Source organism: Bos indicus x Bos taurus, chromosome 15 (genome assembly GCF_003369695.1).
Source record: "Bos indicus x Bos taurus breed Angus x Brahman F1 hybrid chromosome 15, Bos_hybrid_MaternalHap_v2.0, whole genome shotgun sequence".
Taxonomy (NCBI): domain Eukaryota; kingdom Metazoa; phylum Chordata; class Mammalia; order Artiodactyla; family Bovidae; genus Bos; species Bos indicus x Bos taurus.
This window is the reverse complement of record NC_040090.1, coordinates 20367422-20392564: the sequence shown is the minus strand read 5'-3', so window position 1 is coordinate 20392564 and position 25143 is coordinate 20367422. Positions and strand designations below refer to the sequence as shown.

Sequence of the window (25143 nt, the reverse complement as noted above, 5' to 3'; positions counted from 1 at the left end):
TCACCTTGCATGGGTCTCCTTTTCCCACTCCTCTGTCCAAAAAGATGGATTTTCTTGGGAGTTTTGTTATCTGTGTCCTATATAGTTCTGCATAGGGGCCACCCTCTAGACCTGCCAGGTGATGAGAGGAAAGAAAATGAGGAAACATCTTTCTCTATATAAAGATTGTTATTTCAATTTGGCCTTCCCTTCCCAATCTGCCTGTAGTTACCAACTTTTCATAGTTTTCTGGTAGTTCCGTTTTATGTTTTCTCCAGCGGATTTAGTTGTAATAAGTAGATCTAATGGACTTACTTGATCTTAGTTGGCACCAGAAACCTTTCATGAATTTTTAAAAATTTATTGTCTTACAAATTACAGTCGTTATTTCTGATCCTCAAACTGTTCTATAATGGGCCAATAGAAGCCCCTTGAGTGTTTTGATTGTGATTACATTGAATTCATAATTAATTTTAAGGGAGAATTGTTATCTTTACTATACTGTCTTCTCATCCACTTATGGAATGTAATGTTGTTCTACTTACTCAGATCTTACGTCTTTTAATATCTTACCATTTTTCCACATAGATAATCTATATTATAGTCTTAATAGTATTTTTTTAGTATTTTAAATACAATTTTCATGATACTGTTCTCATTAGTTACTGATAATGTATGGCATTGGTTGATTTTCATGTCTTCAGTGCGTTTGGTATTTTTGTTTAAATTTATTTTATCTATTTATTATATTTTTGGTTTTACTGCATTTTTGTTGCTGCGCATGGCTCTCTCTAGTTGCAGTGAGCTGGGGGCTGCTCTTAGTTGTGGTACGTGGTCTTCTCAGCGTGGTGGCTTCTCCCTGCAAAGCATGGGCTCTAGGCACATGGGCTTCAGTAGTTGTGGCTCGCGGGCTCTAGAGCAGGGACTCAGTAATTGTGGTGCAGGGGCTTAGTTGCCCCATGGCATGTGGAATCTTCCTGGACCGGGGATTCTTTTCTTATCCTGGGAAGTCTTGGCCTTTTTGTTGAATTTTTATTTTGACAGTTTTTCCACCTGATTCTCTTGCATTTTTAAATAGATAATTGTATCTTCTAAAAATAACGGTAGTTTATCTTTCTCTTTCTGTGGGGGTAATTTATCTTATTGGCTCAGGCCTCTGTTGTTTAATGATGGCAAGCATCCCAGCCTTCTCCTTGATATTTAGTAAAATACATAGTGTTGGAAATTATTTGTCAGTTTCTAATGTACTGTACTCTTTAAGAAAATGTCCTTCTCTTTTGAAGTTCTTAAAGTTATTTTTTTTTCCCATTAACAGTAAGCATTAAATTTTGTCAGATGCTTTTTTGAGTTTCTTCTGAAAAATCTGCCTTCTTTCTTCCCACATTAATCTGTTACTTGATTTCCTAATGCTGAACCTCCTTTTTAAAATTTCTGCCATGAACTCTGCTTGGTCATGATGAATCACTTTAGTCCATTGTAGGATTTAAGTTGCTAGTATTTTGTTTGGGATCTTTACACCTAGATTCATAAATGGGATTAGTGTATAGTGTTTTTGTTCACTTTTGTTTTCAGGAATTTGCTAACCTTATAAATTAAATTAGGAAAGCTTTTATATTTGTTTAAATTTGAAAAAGTTTGCTATATATAACTGGGATTTGGTGGAACTTTCTAAGAATACATCTGGGACTTAACAGTTTTTTCCTGATAGTTTGATCTATCTGGGTCAGTTTATTTATTTATTTTCTAGTAAAATGATTTCTCTAATTTAGATTTTAAAATTTGTTGTTATAAAATTGTACATAGTGTTTCCTCAAAAGTTTTCAGTCTCCTCTGTTCTGCAGTTTATGTTCTCTTTCTTGTTTTGATTATTATCTGAGTCTTTTTCCTTATTAATCTGTGGAACAATTGCCTATTTAATGGTTCTTTTTAAAGAACCAGAGTACTTTTTTTTTTTTTTTTTTTGCTCCTATCACTTTTTACTCACTTTTTCTTAATTTCTGCTTTTATTAGTTCTTTTTCCTCCTATTCCCTGGGTTGAATAATCTCTCATTGGCCAGTGTATTTTTTTGTTGCTTTCTAATGAATGGAATTGAAGTTGTAAGTTCCCCCAGCCCGCCACCACACTGTGGCTTTATTCCTCTGGCTTCTTTGTTATGTTTCTCACTCTCCTTTCTAAACGGTTTGTCATTTTAGTTTTGATTTCCTTTTTAACCCAATAATTATTAAGAATAGTGGATTTTTACCTGTTTCCTAGTAGGTTTTTGGAGTTTTTGTTGTTTTTATTTCTTTATTACTATTAATAATTTATAGCCCTGCTGATAGTCCTTTATTATTAATTTATGGCCCTGTTCTATTGTGGTCAAAGGAATATGGCTTAGGTAATGCCTACATTTTGAAATTTATAGAAATTTTGTTAGTAGCTTGCTAAATGTCAATTTTTATAAATGTCCCCTGAGTATCAAGTGCTAATAGATTTTATTGGTAATATTGTTCAAAGCCTTTATATCTTTATTTTTTGTTTAATATAATAAATGACATTAGGTTATTTAAGAAAAATGTATATATATGTTGCAGGTATAATAAATGATAGATCTGGAATTTGCCTTAAACTATCCCAGCAGGTATAATAGGGGTGACAGAAAAATAAAAGAAGTATATCAAAATGTTTATGATTGTTACAGTTGGGTTATGGTATATGAGGGTTTGTATTCTCTAATTTTATGTATGTTTGAACTTTTTAATAAAATTTTTTTTTAAATCCTCCCTATACTTATTTGTTTTTAGATTGCTTGATCTGTTGATTCCTGAAAAAGGTGTGTTAAAATATCCAACTATGTTTTATTGCTTTTCTAATACTGTTCCCTTGATGTTTTAAACCCATGTAATTGGGTGCATAAAATTTTACTACAGTTATATTTCCTTTTATCATAATAAAATCTTTTTCACATTTCCCATTTCTGTTTTTAATATTGCTATAGTAATCTTATTGTTAGCATTTTTAGTGTATTTTCTGTATCTCTGTTCTTTCAGAACATTTTTTCTTCGGAGATATAACTTACGTGTGTGTGAGTGTGCATGCTCAAGTCACTCAGTCATGTCCGACTCTGCAGCTCCATGGACCAAAGCCCCCCAGGCTCTTCTGTCCTTGGGATTCTCCAGGCAAGAATCCTGGAGTGGGTTGCTATTTCCTTCTCCAGGGGTTCTGCTGGACCCAGGGACTGAACTCGGGTCTCCTTCATTGCAGGCAGATTCTTTACCACTTGAGCTGCCAGGGAAGCCCCTCATAACTTATGTATGAAAATACAATACATATAAGGAAAACACACACAAAAGTTTCATAAATTTGAAAATGTAGATATTAAGACATATTCCGTAACCACAATGCAGTAATTTCACAAAAGAAAAGTGGAAAGAAAAAAAGGACAAAAAGATTAAAAAGTAAGTTTTTCTTCCTAAAAGTTCTAAATAACTTCTGATAACTTCTGAATAACTCATGGGTTTAAAAGGAAATTAAAACTGAAATGACAAACCTCTTAGAACAGTGGAGCATTATATTTTGAAACCAGTGGAATGTGCCAAAAGTGAGTGAGGCAAAGAAGAAAGTTTACTGTGTTAAATGCTACTCATTGGAAAGTAAGAAAGTTCAAAAATAGAGTATTAAAGTAGATCCAGGTCATAATCTATAGAACTAAACACTGTCTGACTTGGATGGTAATCACTTCCATGCTTTTCTAATTTTACCACACGTGTCTGTATTTTCTTTGGCTCATTTTAAAACTTCTCATAAAGGACATTATATAGTACTGATAAGTTTTTCCTTTCACTCATGTGGAAGCTATTCTTTCTATAAAATATTTTCCTAACTTTTTTATTATGGAAATTTCAAACACAAAGTTATAAAGACTGATATAATTAAACATGTTTATGCATCATTCAGTTTCAGTAATCAACAACACATGGTCAGTCTTCATTCTTACCCCCTGATGACTGTGATGAAATATTTCTGTTCTTTTCCTGATTATAATAGGGATTACAGTATGCATTTTCACCTCCTCGAAATCTGTTAGTATCTTATTTTTCTCCTGAACAGCATAAAGACTCTGAGCACTAAAACTCCATTTTATGCTCTCACTTTGCCCCACTCTTTTTATTGGTAGATAACCATGTATTTTAATGTTGTTGTTGTTGTTGTTTCCATTTTGGCCATGACACAGCTTGTTATCTCGACCAGGTATTGAATTCAGGCCCATAGCAGTAGAAGAGAGGAGTCCTAACCACTGGAGTGCCAGGGAATTCCCCTGTGTATTTTAATTCTATCCTGTTTTCTATTTAATACTCAGTAAGAAATAGTTTTTAAAATAGTCAATGATTATTTAGTTTTATTTATACATTTACCCTGGTAGCTCAGCTGGTAAAGAATCTGCCTGCAATGCAGGAGACCTGGGTTCAATCCCCAGGTCGGGAAGATCTCCTGGAGGAGAGCTTGGCAACCTACTGCAGTATTCTTGCCTGGAGAGTCCCCATGGACAGAGGAGTCTGGCAGGCTGCAGTCCATGGGGTCACACAGTGGGACATGACTGAGCGACTAAGCACACACACGTGTACCATATTGCCCTCCGTTCTTTCCTGCACCTCGTGTCTTCTCTTTGGGATGACTTTGCTTATGACTAAAGCGTGTCCATTACAGTTTCCTTTTCTGAGAGTCTGCTGGTGGCAGTATCTCTGTTTTTGTTAGATAGCTATGTGATTTGTTTTGCCATGTAACTTAGAAACAGTATATTTTTAAAATTCAGTGACATTGGTATAGGAAAATCTCCTTTATTCCTTAATTTATCTATTATTTATAACAACAGTGTTTCCCAGTTTTTATATCAATAAAATGGAGGGTAAAAATAAAATTGGTTATGAAACCCATGTCAATATGTAATATTCACCCATGAATTCATAAATTAATAATTTTTAAATCCCACATCCACTCAAAAGATGCATTCTTTTTACGTTTACATTTGTTTTATATATTACACTGGAAAAACATTACTTTGGATCTACTGTACAAGCATTATAATGTTAGAAGTGTTTATAATATAGAGAACCTTCTGGTCACAAGGCATAAAAATTTTTTTTTTCCATTTGTGTACATTTTTGATGGGCTTCCCTCAACATGACTATGTGTTGAAATCATACTTTGGATATATTGGATTACATTTTTGAAGAAGAAAGCATGATACATAGTTACAGTAACATAAAAATATATTAGAACAGGGGACTTACCAGGTGGTCCAGTGGTAAAGAAACCACAGTTTCCTTTAAACGCAGGGGACAGGGGTTCGATCCCTGGTTGGGGAACCAAATCCTACGTGCCTTGGAGAACCTAAGCCTGCTTGCCACAACTGTAGAGTCCTGTGTGCCACCCTTAACATTTTGAGAAGGGGCCAAACTGTTTTCCGAGGTGGCTGTACCATTTTACATTCTCTCCATCAAGGTACAAGGGTTCTAGTTTCTCTCCACGTCTGCTAGTATGTGTTTTCTGTATTTTTAGAGCCATCCTAGTAGGTTAGACTGCGAGACTGCAGTTATCTGCTGAAGTTGCATTGATCTAATGCAACTGACTTACATTGTTGGGTGGCCTTTCGTGTGCTTATCGACAATTTATATATCTTTGGATAAACAGGTCTCACTCACTTTTTAAATTGGGTTATTTGTCTTTCTTTTTGAGATTTAAGAGTTCTTTATATATTCTGGATACTAATATCTGGCAGATGTATGATTTATAAACAGTGTTTCCCATTCTGTAGGTGATCTATCCAGTTTTGTGATGGCATCAGCTGTAGTACAAGTTTTCAATTTTGGTCAAGTCCAACTTTTTCTTTCTTTTGTTACTTGTAAGGTCATGAAGCTAAGAGGTTTATAATTTTAGCTTTCACATTTATGACTATAATCTACTTTCAGTGAATTTTTGTATATGGTATGAGGTAGACATCCAGCTTTATTCTTTATTCCTATCCAGTTGTCCCAGTACCATTTGTCAAAAGGCCTTTTCATGCTTCCCCCATGGAATGGTTTTGGCACCCTTGTTCACTGTAAATATAGAGTTTACTTCTGGAGTTTAATTCTAGTCTTCTGATCTGCATATCTATCCTTTGCTACTATCACACTGCCTTAATTACTAAAGGAGCAATTAAGTTTTGAAATTCAATTACTGTGGTATGATTTGGAATTTCTGAAATGTGAGTCCTCCAAATCTATTCTTCGTTTGCAGGATTATTTTGACTGTTCTGACTCTCTTGCTTTTCCATACGAATTTTAGGAGTAGTTTGTTAGTTTCTGCAAAAAAAAAAAAATCAGCTAGGATTTTCATAGGGATTTTTGTGCTGATTTTTTTTTTTTTTGGTCATGCTGCACAGTATGGGGGATCTTAGTTTCCTGACCAGGGATCAAACCTGTATCCCTTGCAGTAGAAGCCTGGTATCTTAACACTGGGCCACCAGGGAAGTCTCTGATTAGCTGTTAAACCAAGCATGCATTCCTGTGATAAAACTCACTTGGTCATGATGTATACTGGAGCGGGTTGCCATTTCCTTCTCCAGGGATCTTGCTGATGCGGGGGTTGAACCCATGTCTCCTACATTTTCTGCTTGGCAGGCGGATTCTTTACCATTGAGCCACCTGGGAAGCCCAAATACTTCTTTTGTATGTTGAAATATATTTGTTCATATTTTGCTAGAGATTTTTGTGTTCGTATTCATAAGGGATAGTGGTCTATAGTTTTTTCATGATGTTTTTGTCTAGTTTAAGTATTGGAATAATACTGGCCTTGAATGAGTTGGAAAGTATTTCCTCTTATCTCTTGGAGTTTATGATGGATTGGTATTAATTCTTAACTGTTGATAGAACCCACCTTTGTACCCATTTTGACCTGTGCTTAGCTTTGTGGGATGTTTTTAATTTCTTTTATTGTTTTGTTGTTGGTCTATTCAGATGTTCTCTTTCTTCTTGAGTTCTTTTGATAGTTTGTGTCTTTCTATGAATTTGTCCCATTCACCTCAGTTATTTGTTAGCATACAGTTTTTCATATTACTTTATGATCCTTCTCATTTAGCTTTCAGTGCTCTTTCAAAGTATTTGAGGGGTGTTGTTTTGTTTCCCACATTCCATTGGCTTTTCTTCTTCTAGGCCTTCACAGCTTTGGCTGACCCTTGTCTTACATCGCTTTTTTGTCTCTGTTCTTTTAGAAATATTTTTGTGCTACTTAAAAGGAACTAGGTGTAAGTTTAGGTTGATGGAGGTTCTCTAATTGTCATCCAGATGTTAAGAAGTTAATAAATGCTCTTTTTTTTATTTTGATTTTTTAATTGGTGGATAATTGCTATACAGGGTTGTATTGGTTTCTGCATACAGCATTCTGCATACTGTTGAATCAGTCACACACACACACACACACATATATATATATGTATGTATATGTATATTCATATATCCTCTTCCTCTTGAGCCTTCCTCCATCCTCCCACGTCCTGCCTCTAGGCTGTGGCCCGGTGCAGGCTGGGCTCCCTGTGCCACACGGCAGTGGCCCACTGCTCGCCTGTGTCACACACAGTGGTGCATGTATGTCAGTGCTGCTTTCTCAGCCCATCCGCCCTCTCCTTCCCCCGCTGTGGCCGGGTGCCAGGCTGGCTCCTGTGCCACACGGCAGCGGCCCACTGGTCGCCTGTGTCACACATGGTGTTATGTATGTCAGTGCTGCTTTCTCAGTCCATCCCGGCCTCTCGTTCCCCCGCTGTGTCCACAAGTCCGTTCTCTGCGTCTAACAAGCATTCTTTAATTTCATTGTTTCAAACAGTTTGATGGCAAAAATAATAGTCTCTTTGTAAAATGTGCAGATTTTACTTAAAGCAAATAAATGTTTAATATTTTGTATTGCTAATTTGCATTTGCTTGATCTAGTTTCAGAAGCCACACAGGTGGCGACTGCTAGCACAACTGCCATTGCTCCTGGTACTGCCGCTCCTTCCTCCACCGCTGTGGGTGCAGTTAAGCAAGAAACTCTGTACTCCACTCCATCTGCAGTAAAGACCCCAGAAAACATAAACTCTTCAGAGCCCCCAAAGTCCATCGAACTTGACAGTCTTCCTTCAGACCAGTTTGCCAAAGGACAGGACACTGTTGCCATAGAAGGTTTTACAGATGAGGAAGACCCAGAAAGTGGAGGAGAAGGCCAGTACAGAGAGCGTGATGAGTTTGTGGTAAAGATAGAAGACATAGAGACTTTTAAGGTAATGTGAATGTTCCCAGGTCTAAAGGTCATAGTTTAGGGGGTCCTTGCATCTAATTTAAGTTTTGAAGAATTATGAAGTTTGGAGAAAATGGTTATTTATGTAATTTAAAAATTTAAAGAAAATAATAGGAATATAATGTGAAAGTAGCATTAGACTATTTTTTTGTAATTCCAAATTGTAGAATATTACAATTTCGTGTAAGAAATTTTAGCAGTATTAAGAACACTTATTTTGGAGGTTTTGTTTGCTTGGTTTTTTTTTAATTTTAAATTTATTAAATTTTTTAATAGAAGGATAATTGCTTTACAGAATAGTGTTGGTTTCTGCCAAACATCAACATGAATAAGCCATGTTTGCCTGCTTTAATTTTATTTTTTAATTGCAGTGGAGAGAAATGGCATTAAAAAATACAATGAAGAACATAACATTTAAATTATCCATATTCCTTCCATTCGCAATTGTCTGTTGTTAGTATTAGCATATTTATTTCTGGTGGTTTTGAATATGTATGTACTGTATGTAATAAAATTGCAGAAACAATGTATCATTAGCGGGAAACTTTCCAATAGCTATAGAAAATGGTAGTGGGCTACTTTGTATATATGTACTCCCTGTTTCTGGAAGAATTTAAGCAGAGACTGAATAGCTGATGTATAAGAATTACTGCGAAAGTTCAGTTAGGTAAAAGATAAAAGGTTGAACTAGGGAGTTCTTTAAGATTCCTTTCAGCTCTCAGAGTCTGTAAATCTAGAATATAATGCTAGTTTTTATAAATGTCGTTAATTCTTCTTACAGGAGGCTTTAAAAACAGGAAAAGAACCCCCAGCTATTTGGAAAGTACAAAAAGCTTTATTACAGAAGTTTGTTCCTGAAATTCGAGATGGGCAAAGAGAATTTGCTGCTACAAATAGTGTAAGTAAAATGCTTGTTTATGTTAAGCTTCCTATTTTTTGATAGTGATCTTGGGTAAAATACAGAATGATATAAATTTAAATGTATTGTTTAATGTATTTATATTGAGCATCTATGATATATTAATAAGTAGCGTAAAATTTTAACTATAGAGTATATGATGCTCTGATTTTAAAATAAAATTAATATATAAATACCAACTACTTAAATGGCTTAACTCTTTTTTTTTTAAATAATGGAAAGGAATTAACATTAGTGTGGGAAGAATTCTTATGGACCTAGAAACACTTAAATTGATTATTCTGCCAGTCAAATATCCTGATTTACCAAGAAAACTTACAGAATTATTCCTTTTTACATGAGTAGTTGTTTAATAGCATTGAGAAAGTAAGCCTTTGGCGATTAGCCAAAGAAGACTGCATCTATGTATAGGCTTGCAGTTCAGAATGAGGCTGGGATCGTTTGTATCGAGGGTGCAATTAGCCTGGCCTGAGCTGCATTTTGAAGGATGACTTTATGACAGTCTGTCATGACAACAAGGGAATATTTTATGTACAGAATGTACAATTAAGTAATTCAAAGTGCTTCTTTCCTTAGTACCTTGGATATTTTGGAGATGCAAAGAGTAAATACAAAAGGATATATGTGAAGTTCATTGAAAACACTAACAAAAAGGAGTATGTCAGAGTGTGTTCCAAAAAGCCAAGAAATAAGCCTTCACAAACTATCAGGTATGTATTATTTTATGTAATATGTTTGTAATAATTATTGGAAAACTTGTTATTGGTGATATACAAAGAATTACATCAATTAAAGAGACTATTTTTTTCCATTATATACAAGTCTGAAAATCATTGCTTAATGTCATAAGTGATTCCTTTTGAAGTAATGAGACAGGAATTATAAAGCCTGTGGCTACCATGGTGGGGTGGATACCTTTTTCTTCCCTGAGTCCTTTTGGTGTCACCCTAGTATAGTGGAAAATAATCAGATTTACAGTCTAAAGATTTGAATCCATCTCTTTATGACCTAGATTAATATAGCATTTCTAGGGACTTCTCTGATGATCTAGAGGTTAAGATTCCATGCTTCCACTGCAAGGATTGCAGATTTGATCTCTCTCTGGTCAGGTAACTAAGATCCTGCACATGGTACAGCAAAAAAAAAAAAATCGAAAAAAAGATAACCTTGCTTAGTTCCCTTTTTTTAACCTAAAAGTAAAATGAAAATAACAAAATGTCAAATTTAAAATGAGAAAAAACTGTTTAAGGCCTGTACATTACAACTACATTAGAATTGTCATCATATGTTAATGTGACTCTGGCTTGTCTGGAGCATGAATTTGGAAAACCATGAATTTGGAAGTGATGACCCAGCCATATTCTCTTTAATGATATTCTCAATCTAGTGCTCAGAAGATCTAGTTAATGAAGATTCCAGCTTATTGGACACAGCCACTTTATCTCTATGATGGAATTTATCCTCTCCTTCAAATCTCCAAAACCAGGGCACAGCAAATCTTACTTCGGGGACTCTGGCACAGGTGCACCTGAGAATCCATATCAAAACCTGGCACCACCAGAGCCTGTGAGAGTTCTGATGTTCCAAGCTAGATGTGACTAGAAGTCCATTGGTCGTCTGCAATACAGCCTCATAGTCAGGAAAAATGAATTCATAAAGGGAAAGGAATGGAGGGAGAGAGAGAAATAATAGGGGTTGAATTAATATAGTCCCTTACTAACTGAATATGTTGAATGTCAGTGTTAAAGGGTGTATTTCAAGAGAATTTTGGAGCAGTCACCATTGGCCTTGTGTAGGGCTTAGACTTTATTTTGGAGGTATTGGTGAGATGATTAAATTTTTTTTCACCAATGTTTCTCGATTTTCTGTTTATTTTTAATTAAATTATTTATATAAAAAATTTTATTCTAAATTTTTATTTAATTATTTACTTTATTTAGCCAAGTTGTGTGTCCTGTGGGATTTTAGTTCTCCAACTAGGGTTTGAACCTGCACCCCCTGCAGTGGAGGTGCAAAGGTCTAACCATTGGACCACCAGGGAAGTCCCTCATTAATTTATTTGAATTAGACAAGATTTCAGTGTGTTAATGAAGTCTGTTTGTAACATTGCAGAACTGTTCAGGCTAAGCCAAGTAACAGCAGTAAAACTTCTGATCCTCCAACACCAAAAACTGCAACAACAAAAGCCCCTTCCATGAAACCCAAAGTTAAGCAGCTAAAAGTAAAGGCTGAACCACCACCAAAGAAAAGGAAGAAATGGAAAGAAGAATTTTCATCATCCCAATCTGACTCATCTCCTGAGATCCACTCTAGTAGTAGTGATGATGAGGGTGAGTTCTTCATGAAATGAATACCTTGATAATTTGAGATTTGCTGCATTAATGGAGAGGAGCAATGATGCTGACAATTCAAAATGTATTTATTTTTCCTTAATTAGGTAATTTAGCTACCTCATTAAGTTCTGCTTAGGCATATATTTGCCCATGACTAAGCTAAGTAACTGTGCCTTAGTTTCTCTTTTATAAAGTGAAAAGATTGAAATACGTAGCAGTTATCTAACATACTTTTTGACCTTAGAACCCTTGCACACCATTAGAAACTGTTGAAGACACCAATGAGCATTTATGTAAGCTCTTTATATATTGAAATTAACTTCATTATAAATTAAACCTGAGACAGTTGTAAAACAGAAATGTACCAGGAAAAATCCATCAGCCATCAAACTTACTGTGTAGCATTTACAAGAAATTTTCAGCAGTTCAGTAGTCCAGGGCAGAGGCAGGAAGCTCCTACTGGTGGGCTAAATGTGATCTGCAGCCTATGCTTAATAAAGTTTTATTGGAAAACTGGGAATTATTTACATGTTTTCATAAGTTAGTTTCCCCTTACGGTGACCAATTTGAGTAGTTCTTACAGAGAGCATATGACCATTAAAGTGCCAAATATTTACCATCTGGCCCTTTACAGAAAAATACGCTGACCCCTTATTCTAATAAAGTAGTCAGAAAAACATGAAAGGATGACGGAAGGCTGTGTATGCCATGCTAAAGCTAAAAAGCTTGGGATTCTGTAAACAGAGGGGAATCCTTGGAGGGATTTAAGTAAAAAAACAAATGGTAAAATCTGAATTTTAATTATGAGACATCATCTGTCTGTTCAGTCACTCATTCGTGTCTGACTCTTTGCAGCCTCATGGACTGCAGCATGTCAGGCTTTCCTATCCATCACCAACTCCTAGAGCCTTCGAGAAATTCAAGATGTATTCTTGGCAGAACTTGAATGATGAATTGCGTTTTGGGGGTACTGTTGAGGTTGATGTCTAGGATGGTTTCTGGCATTACAAGTATCATTGCCTGGGAGCTGATCTTAGAGATTACTTGGATAGAAATAGAATTATAATAAAAATTCTTTTGTAGCAGAAGTTTGCTTTAAATGTATTATTTTAAAAAGCTACTATGAAGTTATTTAGAAATGTTTGTAAAGTATCAGAATTTGTAAAGAAATTTAGTGCTTTGAGTATGCATGGAAGGCATTATATATAATTTCACAGTTAGTATTCCTGCTTACTGTTTAGAGTAGAGAAGTTTAAGTTCTGCTTTGCACTGTTATTTATACAGCTTCCTCAGATGACAATCAAGTTGAAAATTTTCTTTCACTGATAATCTGAATTACCACTCGGTGTCACTAGTAGGCAAGCATTATTAGTGCTTCTTAAAAAGAAGGAAATACGATAATAAACATAGTTTTTAGGCTGGTGGTTTTCCAAACTATTTGTTTCAAGACTTCTTTATAATCTTCAAATGTATTGATGATTCCAAAAGACTTTGTGTGTGTATGTGTGTGTGTGTGATTTGTATCTATGTATATCACCAAGTATGAGTTAAAACAGTTTTAAAATATTTTAAATAAACCCATTATTACATAAAAGGGACTTCCCTATAGCTCAGATGGTAAAGAATCTGCCTGCAATGCAGGAGACCTGGGTTTGATTCCTGGCTCAGGAACATCCTTTGGAGAAGGAAATGGCAGTATTTCATTAACACTCCAGTATTCCTACCTGGAGAATTCCATGGACAGAGGAGCCTGGCGGGCTACAGTCCATGGGGTCGAAAAGCATCGGACACGATTAAGTGACTAATACACGTTACATATTAATGTAAGTTTTTTAAACAACTGTGTTTAATTAGAATAGGATTTTCATATTCTGTATTAGGTTTTTTATTAGATGTTATTTTGGTTAAAGTATGTGAAGAAGACCTGGACTCACGTTAGGTATGTAGTTAGGAAAGAGGAGTATTTTGATTACTTTTTCAGATAATCATGGATATTTTTCTCTGATACTCAAAGGATTTTATTTTGTAAACTTGACAAGTGGTAGTTTCTTCAACTTTTCATGCTTGTTACGTTAAAATCTGTTTTACTCTTTGAAGTATCTTTCATCCATGAATAACTTTATAACATTTTTTTGGCCATGTGAAAATAAATATTTGTTAGCTCATTGATATTTTTTTTTTCATTTTTTCCCCACATTTTAAAATGTGGCAAAATATATATAATATAAAACTTGCCACTTTTAACCATTTTTAAGTGTACAATTCAGCAGCATTAATTATATTCACAACTGTTGCACAACCTCACAGCTATTTACGAAACTGCTTAATCACTCTAAATAGAAACTTTGTAACCATTAGGTAATAATTCCCCATTCTCCCTTTCCCCCAGCTGCGGATGATCTCTAATCTATTTTCTGTCTCCATGAATTTGCCTCCTCTTCACGTCTCATATAAGAGTGGTTTATTTCACTTAGCATAATGTTTTTAAAGCTCATCCATGTTATATGACATATGTTAGAACTTTTTAGTTTTTATGACTGAATGCAATTCCATTATAAGTTTATCCATTGTATGCCCTTATCTTTTTATTCTATTGATAGACACTTGGGTTACTTCCACATTTTGGCTGTTGTAAATAATGCTGCAGTGAACATTGGCATACAAATATCTGTTAAGTTTGTGTCCTGGTTTTCCAATTATTTGTATACCTAAGAGTGGAATTGCTGAGTCATATATTTTATATATTTAGCTTTTTGAGGAACTGCCTAACTGATTTCCACAGTGATTATACTATTTTACATTCCCACTAACAGCACATAGGTTTCCATTTTCTTCACATCCTCACCAACCCTTGTTATATTTTGTGTCATGATTATAGGTATTTTAGTAGGTGTAAAGTGATATCTCATTGTGGTTTTGATTTGTATTTTCCTAATGACCAGTGATGTTGAACATCTTTTCAAGATTTGAAAATATTTTCTCCCATTCTGTAGGTTGATACTTTACTTTTTTTTTTTAAGTATATGTGCTGTAGAGGTGAGCCCTGTATTTCAGTTTTTGATAATGTTCTTTGATGCACAAAATTCAAAATTCTGATGAAGCCAAATTTATCTGTTTTTTTTCATTGCTGTTGTTTTTAGTGTCATATTTGTAATCCATTGCCAAATCCTAGGTCATGAAAATTTATCCCTGCGTTTTCTTCATAAGAGCCTTATGGTTTTAGTTTTTACATTTACATAATAAATTTTTGCAGTATTAAAAATAACATTTTTAATATTACCACTAATTTCATCAATGAAGTCTTGAAATGGTCGTCAGGCTCACAATGGTGGAAATAAGTTTTCCGACATTCTAATTTTCACTTAGAACCTCAGTTTTTATCATTGGCAGCAAATACTGTCAGCTGTTTTCCTGTAGTGACAGGTTCACTTCTTTAAGAAAATGTCTGCCAAATACTGAACAGGGGTAGGGTATCTGTTATTTTTTAAGTAAAAATGGTATTCCCGTGGAGAAGGTGGCTGGTTGATCAAACAATTGAATGGGTGCTCTTCCTGGAGATGACTGGCATACATCATAGCAGAGGTGCTTTATATACACCTCTCATTTCATCACACAGAGTTTTAAGACATTTACTCAAGAGTAAAGACTTAATACAATTAAATTTTTACTGCTTCTTCAAGGATTATTCTTAAGTGAAATCAGTGTTGGGGTTTTTTCCTTCAAATTCATGACCGTTAGATGACAGTCATGGCAGAGTACTGGCCACTAGTACAGTTTGGGGTCAGTGTCTTGGTTCATGCTAGCAAAGGCCCACAGCAGTTTTACCCAGCATTACTTTTACAGATGTCAACAGAGTGACAAAGGTATATAACATCTTAATGTTATTAGGAAAACAGTGTGACATCAGACACCCCTACACCCCTGAAAGGGTTGTTGGGGAAACCCCAAAGGGTTTGGACCAAACTCTTAAGAACCCCTGTTAAAGGTTGTGATGATGGTTCTACATTTGAATACAAAAGTAAAACTTAAGACCCTCCTCTAATCTTGCAGTTCTTACCATTGAATTTGAGTGAAATTTTTTTATACAGATTGTGTTTACATTAAACATTTTTTAAATATGTCTTGACTCTAGACCAGAATTTTATAGTAATTTAAGTGTAGAAGTAAAAAGAAGAGATACGTATATGTTAACTCATACATTAGGTATTTTATGGTTTCTTTACTAATTAAATACTAGAAAAACCATCCAATTTTGAAGTAGCACGACCTCGCAGTGGATGTCTGGTAGGGCCAGGGGAGGGGAAACAGGTCCCTACAGGACAGATGTTTCCAAATGTTGGGCTGGTGTTGGACTTCAGAGGCACCTGGGAACTTTTTTAAAAGTGTAGCATTTAAGCTTCATTACCACTCCAGATTCATTGTAGTAAGTCCAGCAGTCTGGGTTTTTTTGTTTTGTTTTCAAAGCTCTCCAGTGATTGTGATAGGCACAACCAGCTTTGAGAATCTCTCATTCAAAGTGTTTTTAAAAGCAGAGTGGGAGAACCTTGACTTTGAAGTTTTATCTACAACCATTTATCTTCTTGTAGGTAACTTGCTGTTGGGTAACGTGTTTTTAAGTTGTCAGAAAGGAATATTTAATATTTCCTCTTTTCTCCCTCCCAGAGTTTAATCCTCCAGCTCCTTTTGTCACTCGTTTTTTGAACACAAGAGCAATGAAGGAAACCTTTAAGAGTTACATGGAATTGCTTGTCAGCATTGCTTTGGATCCTGACACAATGCAAGCCTTAGAGAAGAGCAATGGTACAGTCTGCTAAGTAATACTTTCTTGGCAGTACTTTCCAGATCTTTCCCATTCTTCTCTGTTACTTATATGTTTAATATGTGGTTTTTGTGATATATCCTATATGTTGTCAGTAAACTGTTGATATATTGGTTCTATAAATACAGCTTTATATTTCATAGGGTCATAGCTTTTCATGAATTGCTTGAATAGTTGAACAATTTTATATTAAATATATTTTTATTGATTTCTACTCATGAGAATACTCGAGTATTCCTGCCTGGAGAGTTCCATGGACAGAGGAGCCTGGTGGGCTATAGTCCATGGGGTCAAGAAGTGTTGGACATGACTAAGTGACTAACCACCGACTAGTTTCTTTAAATCCTGGACTCTTTTTCATCCTCATAACATTTCACTAAGTATCTATATTATGTGGAAGGTCCAGATTTCAATCAGTTTTTATATTTCTGTTTTCTAATAATTGGAAAGATGAAGCATATAACAGTGGTATAAAGATTAAATTGTATATTCATGTCCAGTAAAAGATACATCACAGAGTAAATATTTTCTAATCAGTTAGTAGTAAAACCATAAATGCCTTGAATTATATTTATTAATATTATTCCTTTTTTACTCTTTCTTTAGTAACTTTTTCTTCTGGTATAGTAGGAATGACATTGACATATGAAATAAGCTGATAATTCATATGTCTAATGTTGCTCACTAATATTTACTCTTCAGCTACTACAGCTTTCACCAGGGACAGTTAAGAGAATGAAAGGATTAATGAGCCAGTTTCCATATCCTTCTATCAGAATGAGTTGAACAAGTGTAAGATCAAAAAGATAGTAACAATGAATAAATAGTAACAATATACTTCAACAGCATTGCCTAATGATATAAATTGTTTTATTATTTCCATATATACTTTGACATACATAATTCCCCATAATCCCAGAACAACTTAGCCATTTTTGGAGAAAAGACAATGAGGCTCAAAAAGGTTAAGTGACTTGCTTGTTAAGAGCTCACAACTTGCAAGTAGCAGAAAAAGGATGAAATCCATAGTCTTCTAATTTCTAGTCTTGTTTTTTTGATCATATAATCAGAAACAGTAACAAAGAGCCTGCAAATGTTTTCTCTGTCAATCAGAACTCCTTGCATCATAAAATACACATTTCTTAATAGTGGTCATTTCTGGGTAGTTATATTTTAAATGATTTTTTTCCCTATTTAAAAAAATTTTTTTCTCCATTTAAAATGAAGGGTATAGATTTTAATGGTTATATTTCAAAACAATCCACAAATGTTTAAAACTTGTTTTTGTAAAATGTAAATTTTGAATAGACTTAATCACTGCTAGAAAGATAAAATGAAAGCTATCAGGTATGTTGTGGTGACTTTGAACAGCATTCCTTACTGAGGGCTTTTTCTTCAACTTGAGGAAAGTATTCTTTTACTGGTCTCTGTGCTTGTGTTTATTTTCCAGATGTAAAGAGTCATTTTATTTAGCTATGGAATTAGTAACCAGATTCAGAGGGTTTATATATACATTTTCAGAAAGGTCATTAAAGATAATTAGTATTATAAAATGTTGCTATGCTGATAAATTTTTAGTAACCTAAACTATTTACTACAGCACCAAAAGTAATTAATTAATACTCTGAATGTATTTTTTCTTCTAAAATAACTATTTGGACTCTTTCCTTGTGTATTTGAAAGTGAATTTTGACTCTCTTTTGCCCCCTACTTATCCTTTGCCCCATTGTATAGTGAATTAAGAATATCATACTCAGTATTTTATTTAAAAATTTTTAATGATAATTTTATGATTTGAAATATTACTATTGTTCACTTGGTAAATGAAGTCTGGAGAGATTAGGCAGTTTGACCATTTGTTCATCAATTCTAATGCTGGGATTAAAACCCAGGACTTCTGTTCTCTCATCATAGTATGCTGCTGCTTTCTCAGTTAGCTATTGTAAACTTTTTTTTAAAGCTAACTTTTAAAAAAAACCTTGTGTGCAATATTTTTAAATCAGTACTTTACACCATGAATTTAATGTCAGTCTATTAATGTTTTGTGGAAAAGCTGTATTTCTAACAGGTTTTATGTTGATAGTTCATCCTGTTACAACAAATTCTTATCTTGTTTTAGATGAGCTACTTTTGCCTCATATGAAAAAAATAGATAGCATGCTGAATGATAACCGGAAGAGACTTCTTTTGAATCTTCATTTGGATCAGTCATTCAAGGTATTTCCTTCACATGGTTTATTAGCAAACTCAGTGGCAATTATAGTCCTTAACATAACAGGAAAGAATATTTTGGAAGCCATTCTCAGTTTTATAAAGTTGTCCACCCAACAAAAATTTGATTTTTATTCATTGTGAGTCTTGTCTGAACATGTCTTTTTACTTTATTAAGTACATTCTTAACGTTTATCATTTGTTTTTCTTTGCTTAAATTCATTTTTCAGGTTTTCATGTTCATCTTTTGTTGTTTTGTCGCTAACTGGTGTCTGACTCTTTTGCGACCCCATAGACTGTAACCCACCAGTCTCCTCTGTTCATGGGATTTCCCAGGCAAGAATACTAGAGTGGGTTTGTCATTTCCTTCTCCAGGGGAATCTTCCCAACCCAAGGATCAAACCTGCATCTCCTGCACTGGCAGGTAGATTTTTTACCACTGAGCTGCCTGGGAAGCCCTTATATTCATGTAGTATTCCTTATATATAATATTATAATTTTCAAATGTTTTCAAAAATGCTTCCCTTAAACTACTGTATTCCAATCTTGTTTTTCTTTTAAGCCTTTTTTAAAATTTCCCATTTCATTTACACTTAGAATTGGCCATAGCAGTTATCAAAATTCCCTTTATTTGCGTGGTTTACCCAGTGTCTGATGAAAAATTGATCTTCATATAATGGTAGGAGATATACATCTGTTAACATATCTTGGCACTGTAAATTGGTTTTTGGTATTACCAGAAATTCAGTTAAGTCGCTCAGTCATGTCCGACTCTTTGCAACCCCATGGACTGCAGCATGCCAGGCTTCCCTGCCCATCACCAACTCCTGGAGCTTGCTCAAACTCATGTCCATCAAGTCCATCTATTATCAGAAATAGAGAACAACAAAAAGCTAATCTAAACTCAGAAAATGTATCATGGAATCTACTGAGTAATCAAAACTTTTTCAACTTTTCTTATTCAAAGTGTAACATGTAGCATCTAGAATCATTTGATTACATCTACACTCAAGAGAAGTGTTTTTTAATACATTTGTATAGCTTTTTTATAAACAGTCTTTATTTTTGGAGCAGTTTTAGGTTCACAGCAAAACTGAACAGGAAGTACAATTTCCATGTATCCCCTGCCCCCACACATGAATAACCCCCCGTTACCATCGTCTCCCACAGAATGGTACAGTGTCCCAACTGACGAACGGACACCGACACATCACGGTGACCCGAAGTCCGTGGTTTGCCTTACAGTTCATTCCTGTGCACCCATCAGTTTGGGCCAACATACCCACTGTCATAGTACCGTACAGAGTAGTTTCAGTGCCCCCAAATCCTCTGCTTTGTCTTTTCATCCCTTTCCCTCCCCTAACCTCTGGCAGTGACTGATCTTTTTACTTCTACTCCATAGTTTTACCTTTTCCAGAATGTCATATAGTTGAAATAATACGGTCTGTAACTTTTTCAGGTTGGCTTCTTTCACTTCCTAATACTCATTTAAGTTTCTGCCATGTCTTTTTCATGGCTTAGTAGCTCATTTCTTTTTAGCCTGAATAATACTCCATTGTCTGAATACCCCACAGTTTATACATTCACCTACTGAAGGGCAACTTGGATGCTTCCTAGTCCTGGCAGTTACTGCTGTACAATCTCGTGTGAAGGGTTATGTGCAGACATAAGTTTTCAAGTCCTTTGGGTGATTTGTATAGCTTTCTCACATCCCTGTGTTATCTGAACTTCATGTAAAAGTGAAGATCAGTTTCATTTTAGGTAGGTGAAAATTAATGCTCTGAGATTGATTTAGAGGTTGTAGCCAGTTAGTGTGTGTGTGCTCAGTTGTGTCTGACTCTTTGCAACCCCAAGGACTGTAGCCCACCAGGCTCCTCTGTCAATGTGATTTCCCAGGCAAGAATACTAGAGCGGGTTGCCATTTCCTTTTCCAGGGGATCTTCCTGACCCAGGGATTGAACCCACATCTTTCAAGTCTCCTGCATTGGCTGGCAGGCAGGTTCTTTTCCACTAGTGCCACCTGGGAAGACCTATTAGAGGTTGCTGCTGCTGCTGCTGCTAAGTCGCTTCAGTCGTGTCCAACTCTGTGCGACCCCAGAGACGGCAGCCCCCCGGGCTCCCCCATCCCTGGGATTCTCCAGGCAAGAGCACTGGAGTGGGTTGCAGTTTCCTTTTCCAATGCACGAAAGTGAAAAGTGAAAGTGAAGTCGCTTAGTAGTGTCCAACTCTTTGCAACCCCATGGACTGCAGCCAACCAGGCTCCTCCATCCATGGGATTTTCCAGGCGAGAGTACTGGAGTGGGGTGCCATTGCCTTCTCCGGATTAGAGATTAAATGACACCAAATTCTACTAGTAATCCTATAATCTTCACTGACACACACTTCAGTTCAGTGCACTTCAGTCGCTCAGTCGTGTCCAACTCTTTGCAACCCCATGAATCGCAGCATGCCAGGCCTCCCTGTCCATCACCAACTCCCTGAGTTCACTCAGACTCATGTCCATCGAGTCAGTGATGCCATCTAGCCGTCTCATCCTCTGTCTTCCCCTTCTCCTCCTGCCCCCAATCCCTCCCAGCATCAGAGTCTTTTCCAGTGAGTCAACTCTTCGCATGAGGTGGCCAAAGTACTGGAGTTTCAGCTTTAGCATCATTCCTTCCCAGGGCTGATCTCCTTTAGAATGGACTGGTTGGATCTCCTTGTAGTCCAAGGGACTCTCAAGAGTCTTCTCCAATACCACAGTTCAAAAGCATCAATTCTTCTGCACTCAGCCTTCTTCACAGTCCAAGTCTCACATCCATACATGACCACTGGAAAAACCATAGCCTTGACTAGACGGACCTTTGTTGGCAAAATAATGTCTCTGCTTTTGAATATGCTATCTAGGTTGGTCATAACTTTCTTTCCAAGGAGTAAGCGTCTTTTAATTTCTTGGCTGCAATCACCATCTGCAGTGATTTCGGAGCCCCAAAAAATAAAGTCTGACACTGTTTCCACTGTTTCCCCATCTATTTCCCATGAAGTGATGGGACCGGGTGCCATGATCTTCATTTTATGAATATTGAGCTTTAAGCCAACTTTTTCACTCTCCACTTTCACTTTCATCAGGAGGCTTTTGAGTTCCTCTTCATTTTCTGGCATAAGGGTGGTGTCATCTGCATATCTAAGGTTATTGATATTTCTCCCAGCAATCTTGATTCCAGCTTGTGCTTCTTCCGGCCCAGCTTTTCTCATGATGTACTCTGCATAGAAGTTAAATAAGCAGGGTGACAATATACAGCCTTGACGTACTCCTTTTCCTATTTGGAACCAGTCTGTTGTTCCATGTCCAGTTCTAACTGTTGCTTCCTGACCTGCATACAGATTTTTCAAGAGGCAGATCAGGTGGTCTGGTATTCCCATCTCTTTCAGAATTTTCCACAGTTTATTGTGATCCACACAGTCAAAGGCTTTGGCATAGTCAATAAAGCAGAAATAGATGTTTTTCTGGAACTCTCTTGCTTTTTCCATGATCCAGCGGATGTTGGCAATTTGATCTCTGGTTCCTTTGCCTTTTCTAAAACCAGCTTGAACATCAGGAAGTTCAGGGTTCACATATTGCTGAAGCCTGGCTTGGAGAATTTTGAGCATTACTTTACTAGTGTGTGAGATGCGTGCAATTGTGCGGTAGTTTGAGCATTCTTTGGCATTGCCTTTCTTTGGGATTGGAATGAAGACTGACCTTTTCCAGTCCAGTGGCCACTGCTGAGTTTTCCAAATTTGCTGGCATATTGAGTGCAGCACTTAAACAGCATCGTCTTTCAGGATTTGGAATAGCTCAACTGGAATTCTATCACATAAAACATTTTATTTTTAGAAATATTTACTTCTGTTTCCCATGATGATTTTGATAATTTTAGGAATTTTAAAGCCTTTTGAAGTTAATAGTGTTTTTTTTCTCTGAACTACATTTATTTCCAATCATCTTGAGCATCTTGTTATTAGAGAAATCATTAAATTTTCTGCTTTCATGTCCATCCCATTGTTTCTAAATTTAGAATACATTTTTGTCTTTAAGTTCCATTTGTTATAAGGAGTAATTCTGGGTCCAGAATTTTTCAAACCTGAACGTGTTTTATATGGAAAGCACAAAAGTGATAGTAAAAGCACAAATAATCTAAAAAAGAGATGAAGCTAGAAACTAATAGCCCATTCTGATAGAGAATGCCGAAAGTTCTGTTGTTTCTATTAAATGAAACAGTTCACGTCTACACTTTTGCTTTAAAAATTAAGTTACTTGTTTAAGAAATGTACTGTTGAGGGGTCACAGTACTAGGAAGTACTAGTGCTTGGGAACCCATACAAAATTTGGAAAAGAGTGACCTTGAAGGTTGAAACTGTTTATAAACAGTTGAAACTTACAGCTGTCCTTTCCCTTGACTTGACGCCTAAGAGACAATACTAAAAGGAACACTTTGCCTCATTCAGGAGTCCCCACAGTATCACATGCTGTGCTTAACTCAGGTTATAATGTTGGCTCATGTCCAAGGGGTGGCGAAATAGGTTCTGTGTCTTGATGGGAGGAGCTACCAAGAATTTGTGGCCACGTTTAACACCCATGTATGTTTGTGTATGTATATAGGTATATATTGTATATATTTACCACACCCCATCAGTAACCCCCACATATATTTTTTGTGTATATATGTATCTGTATGATTATACTTTTATATTAAAAAAATAAATTTTCAATAGCTGGAGGTAGTCAAGCTCATGTTGTTCTAACATCAGTTATTCTTGCTTTATTCTCAAGAATGCCTTGGAAAGTTTCCCTGAACTAACAATAATTACTCGAGACTCTAAAGCAAAAAGTGGGGGATCTGCTATGTCTAAAATCAAAATGAATGGCAAAGCTTATAATAAAAAAACTCTAAGAACTTCTAAAACAACTACTAAGTCTGCACAAGTAAGTATATATTGATTGATTGTAATTACAGATTTTTCACTTGTTAATATATATCCTACTTAAGACATTGAAACAGGCAGATTTTTTTAATTTTAACTTTTTTAAACGATGAAAGTATGATAACATGTTTACAGGAGACTTGGAAAATACAGAACAAGGTTGCATATAGTTCTACTATATATGATAATTATTTTTTAAGTAGATAAATTAAGATTTTTAGTTGCAGTTTCAATATCAAACTCTCAAAAATTAATAGAATCAATATACAGAGAAGTAGAAGAATATAGTAAACCTGAAAAGCACTGTGAACCAATTCAACATAATTAAGATTTATTCAGTTTTCACACAACAGAGGATACAAATTCTATACAAGTTCCTGTAGGCTATAAACTAGGAGACACTGACACATATCTAGGGACATAAAACAGGGTGCAAAAATTTCATGGTCTAAAGGTATTGAAATCATACAGTTTCTGTTTTCTTATTACTGTGAAATTATGTTAGAAATCAATATCAAAAGATATTTGAAAATAACCCATGTTTTTTCAAGTGCAGTGTGACATTGACTGAGAGAGATCTTCGACTTAGCCATCGAAAGTCTCAATAAAATTGTACTGAGACAACAGGAATTTGCTGTATGGCTCAGGAAACTCAAACAGCGGCTCTGTATCAAACTAGAGGGGTGGGATGGGGAGAGAGATGGGAGGGAGGTTCAAAGGGGAGGGGATATATGTACACCTATGGCCAATTCATGTTGAGGTTTGACAGAAAACAACAAAATTCTGTAAGGCAATTATCCTTCAATTGCTCAAACTACCGCACAATTGCACTCATCTTATACGCTAGTAAAGTAATGCTCAAAATTCTCCAAGCCAGGCTTCAGCAATATGTGAACCCTGAACTTCCTGATGTGCAAGCTGGTTTTAGAAAAGGTAGAGGAACCAGAGATCAAGTTGCCAACATCCGCTGGATCATGGAAAAAGCAAGAGAGTTCCAGAAGAACATCTATTTCTGCTTTTATTGACTATGCCAAAGCCTTTGACTGTGTGGATCACAATAAACTGTGGAAAATTCTGAAAGAGATGGGAATACCAGACCGCCTGACCTGCCTCTTGAGAAATCTGTATGCAGGTCAGGAAGCAACAGTTAGAACTGGACATGGAACAACAGACTGGTTCCAAATAGGAAAAGGAGTATGTCAAGGCTGTATATTGTCACCCTGCTTATTTAACTTCTATGCAGAGTACATCATGAGAAACGCTGGACTGGAAGAAACACAAGCTGGAATCAAGACTGCCAGGAGAAATATCAGTAACCTCAGATATGCAGATGACACCACCCTTACGGCAGAAAGTGAAGAGGAACTCTCTTGAAGAAGGTGAAAGTGGAGAGTGAAGAAGTTGGCTTAAAGCTCAACATTCAGAAAATGAAGATCATGGCATCTGGTCCAATCACTTCATGGGAAATAGATGGGGAAACAGTGGAAACAGTGTCAGACTTTATTTTTCTGGGCTCCAAAATCACTACAGATGGTGACTGCAGCCAAGAAATTAAAAGACGCTTACTCCTTGGAAAGAAAGTTATGACCAACTTAGATAGCATATTGAAAAACAGAGACATTCCTTTGCCAACAAAGGTCTGTCTAGTCAA

The 25143-nt window shown here is 35.9% G+C and overlaps 1 protein-coding gene across 4 annotated transcripts in view; it reads left to right on the top strand.

The window, feature by feature from the left end:
- The window catches only part of QSER1 (glutamine and serine rich 1), an 80004-nt gene that overhangs the window by 48294 nt on the left and 6567 nt on the right, over window positions 1-25143 (top strand). For all 4 annotated transcript variants that reach the window (XM_027562723.1, XM_027562724.1, XM_027562726.1 and 1 more), the window contains 7 exons: window positions 7924-8252; window positions 9051-9167; window positions 9765-9898; window positions 11301-11518; window positions 16184-16321; window positions 18460-18557; window positions 23341-23493. In XM_027562723.1, coding sequence (XP_027418524.1) covers window positions 7924-8252; window positions 9051-9167; window positions 9765-9898; window positions 11301-11518; window positions 16184-16321; window positions 18460-18557; window positions 23341-23493 — 1187 coding nt within the window. The remainder of the gene's footprint in view (window positions 1-7923; window positions 8253-9050; window positions 9168-9764; window positions 9899-11300; window positions 11519-16183; window positions 16322-18459; window positions 18558-23340; window positions 23494-25143) is intronic.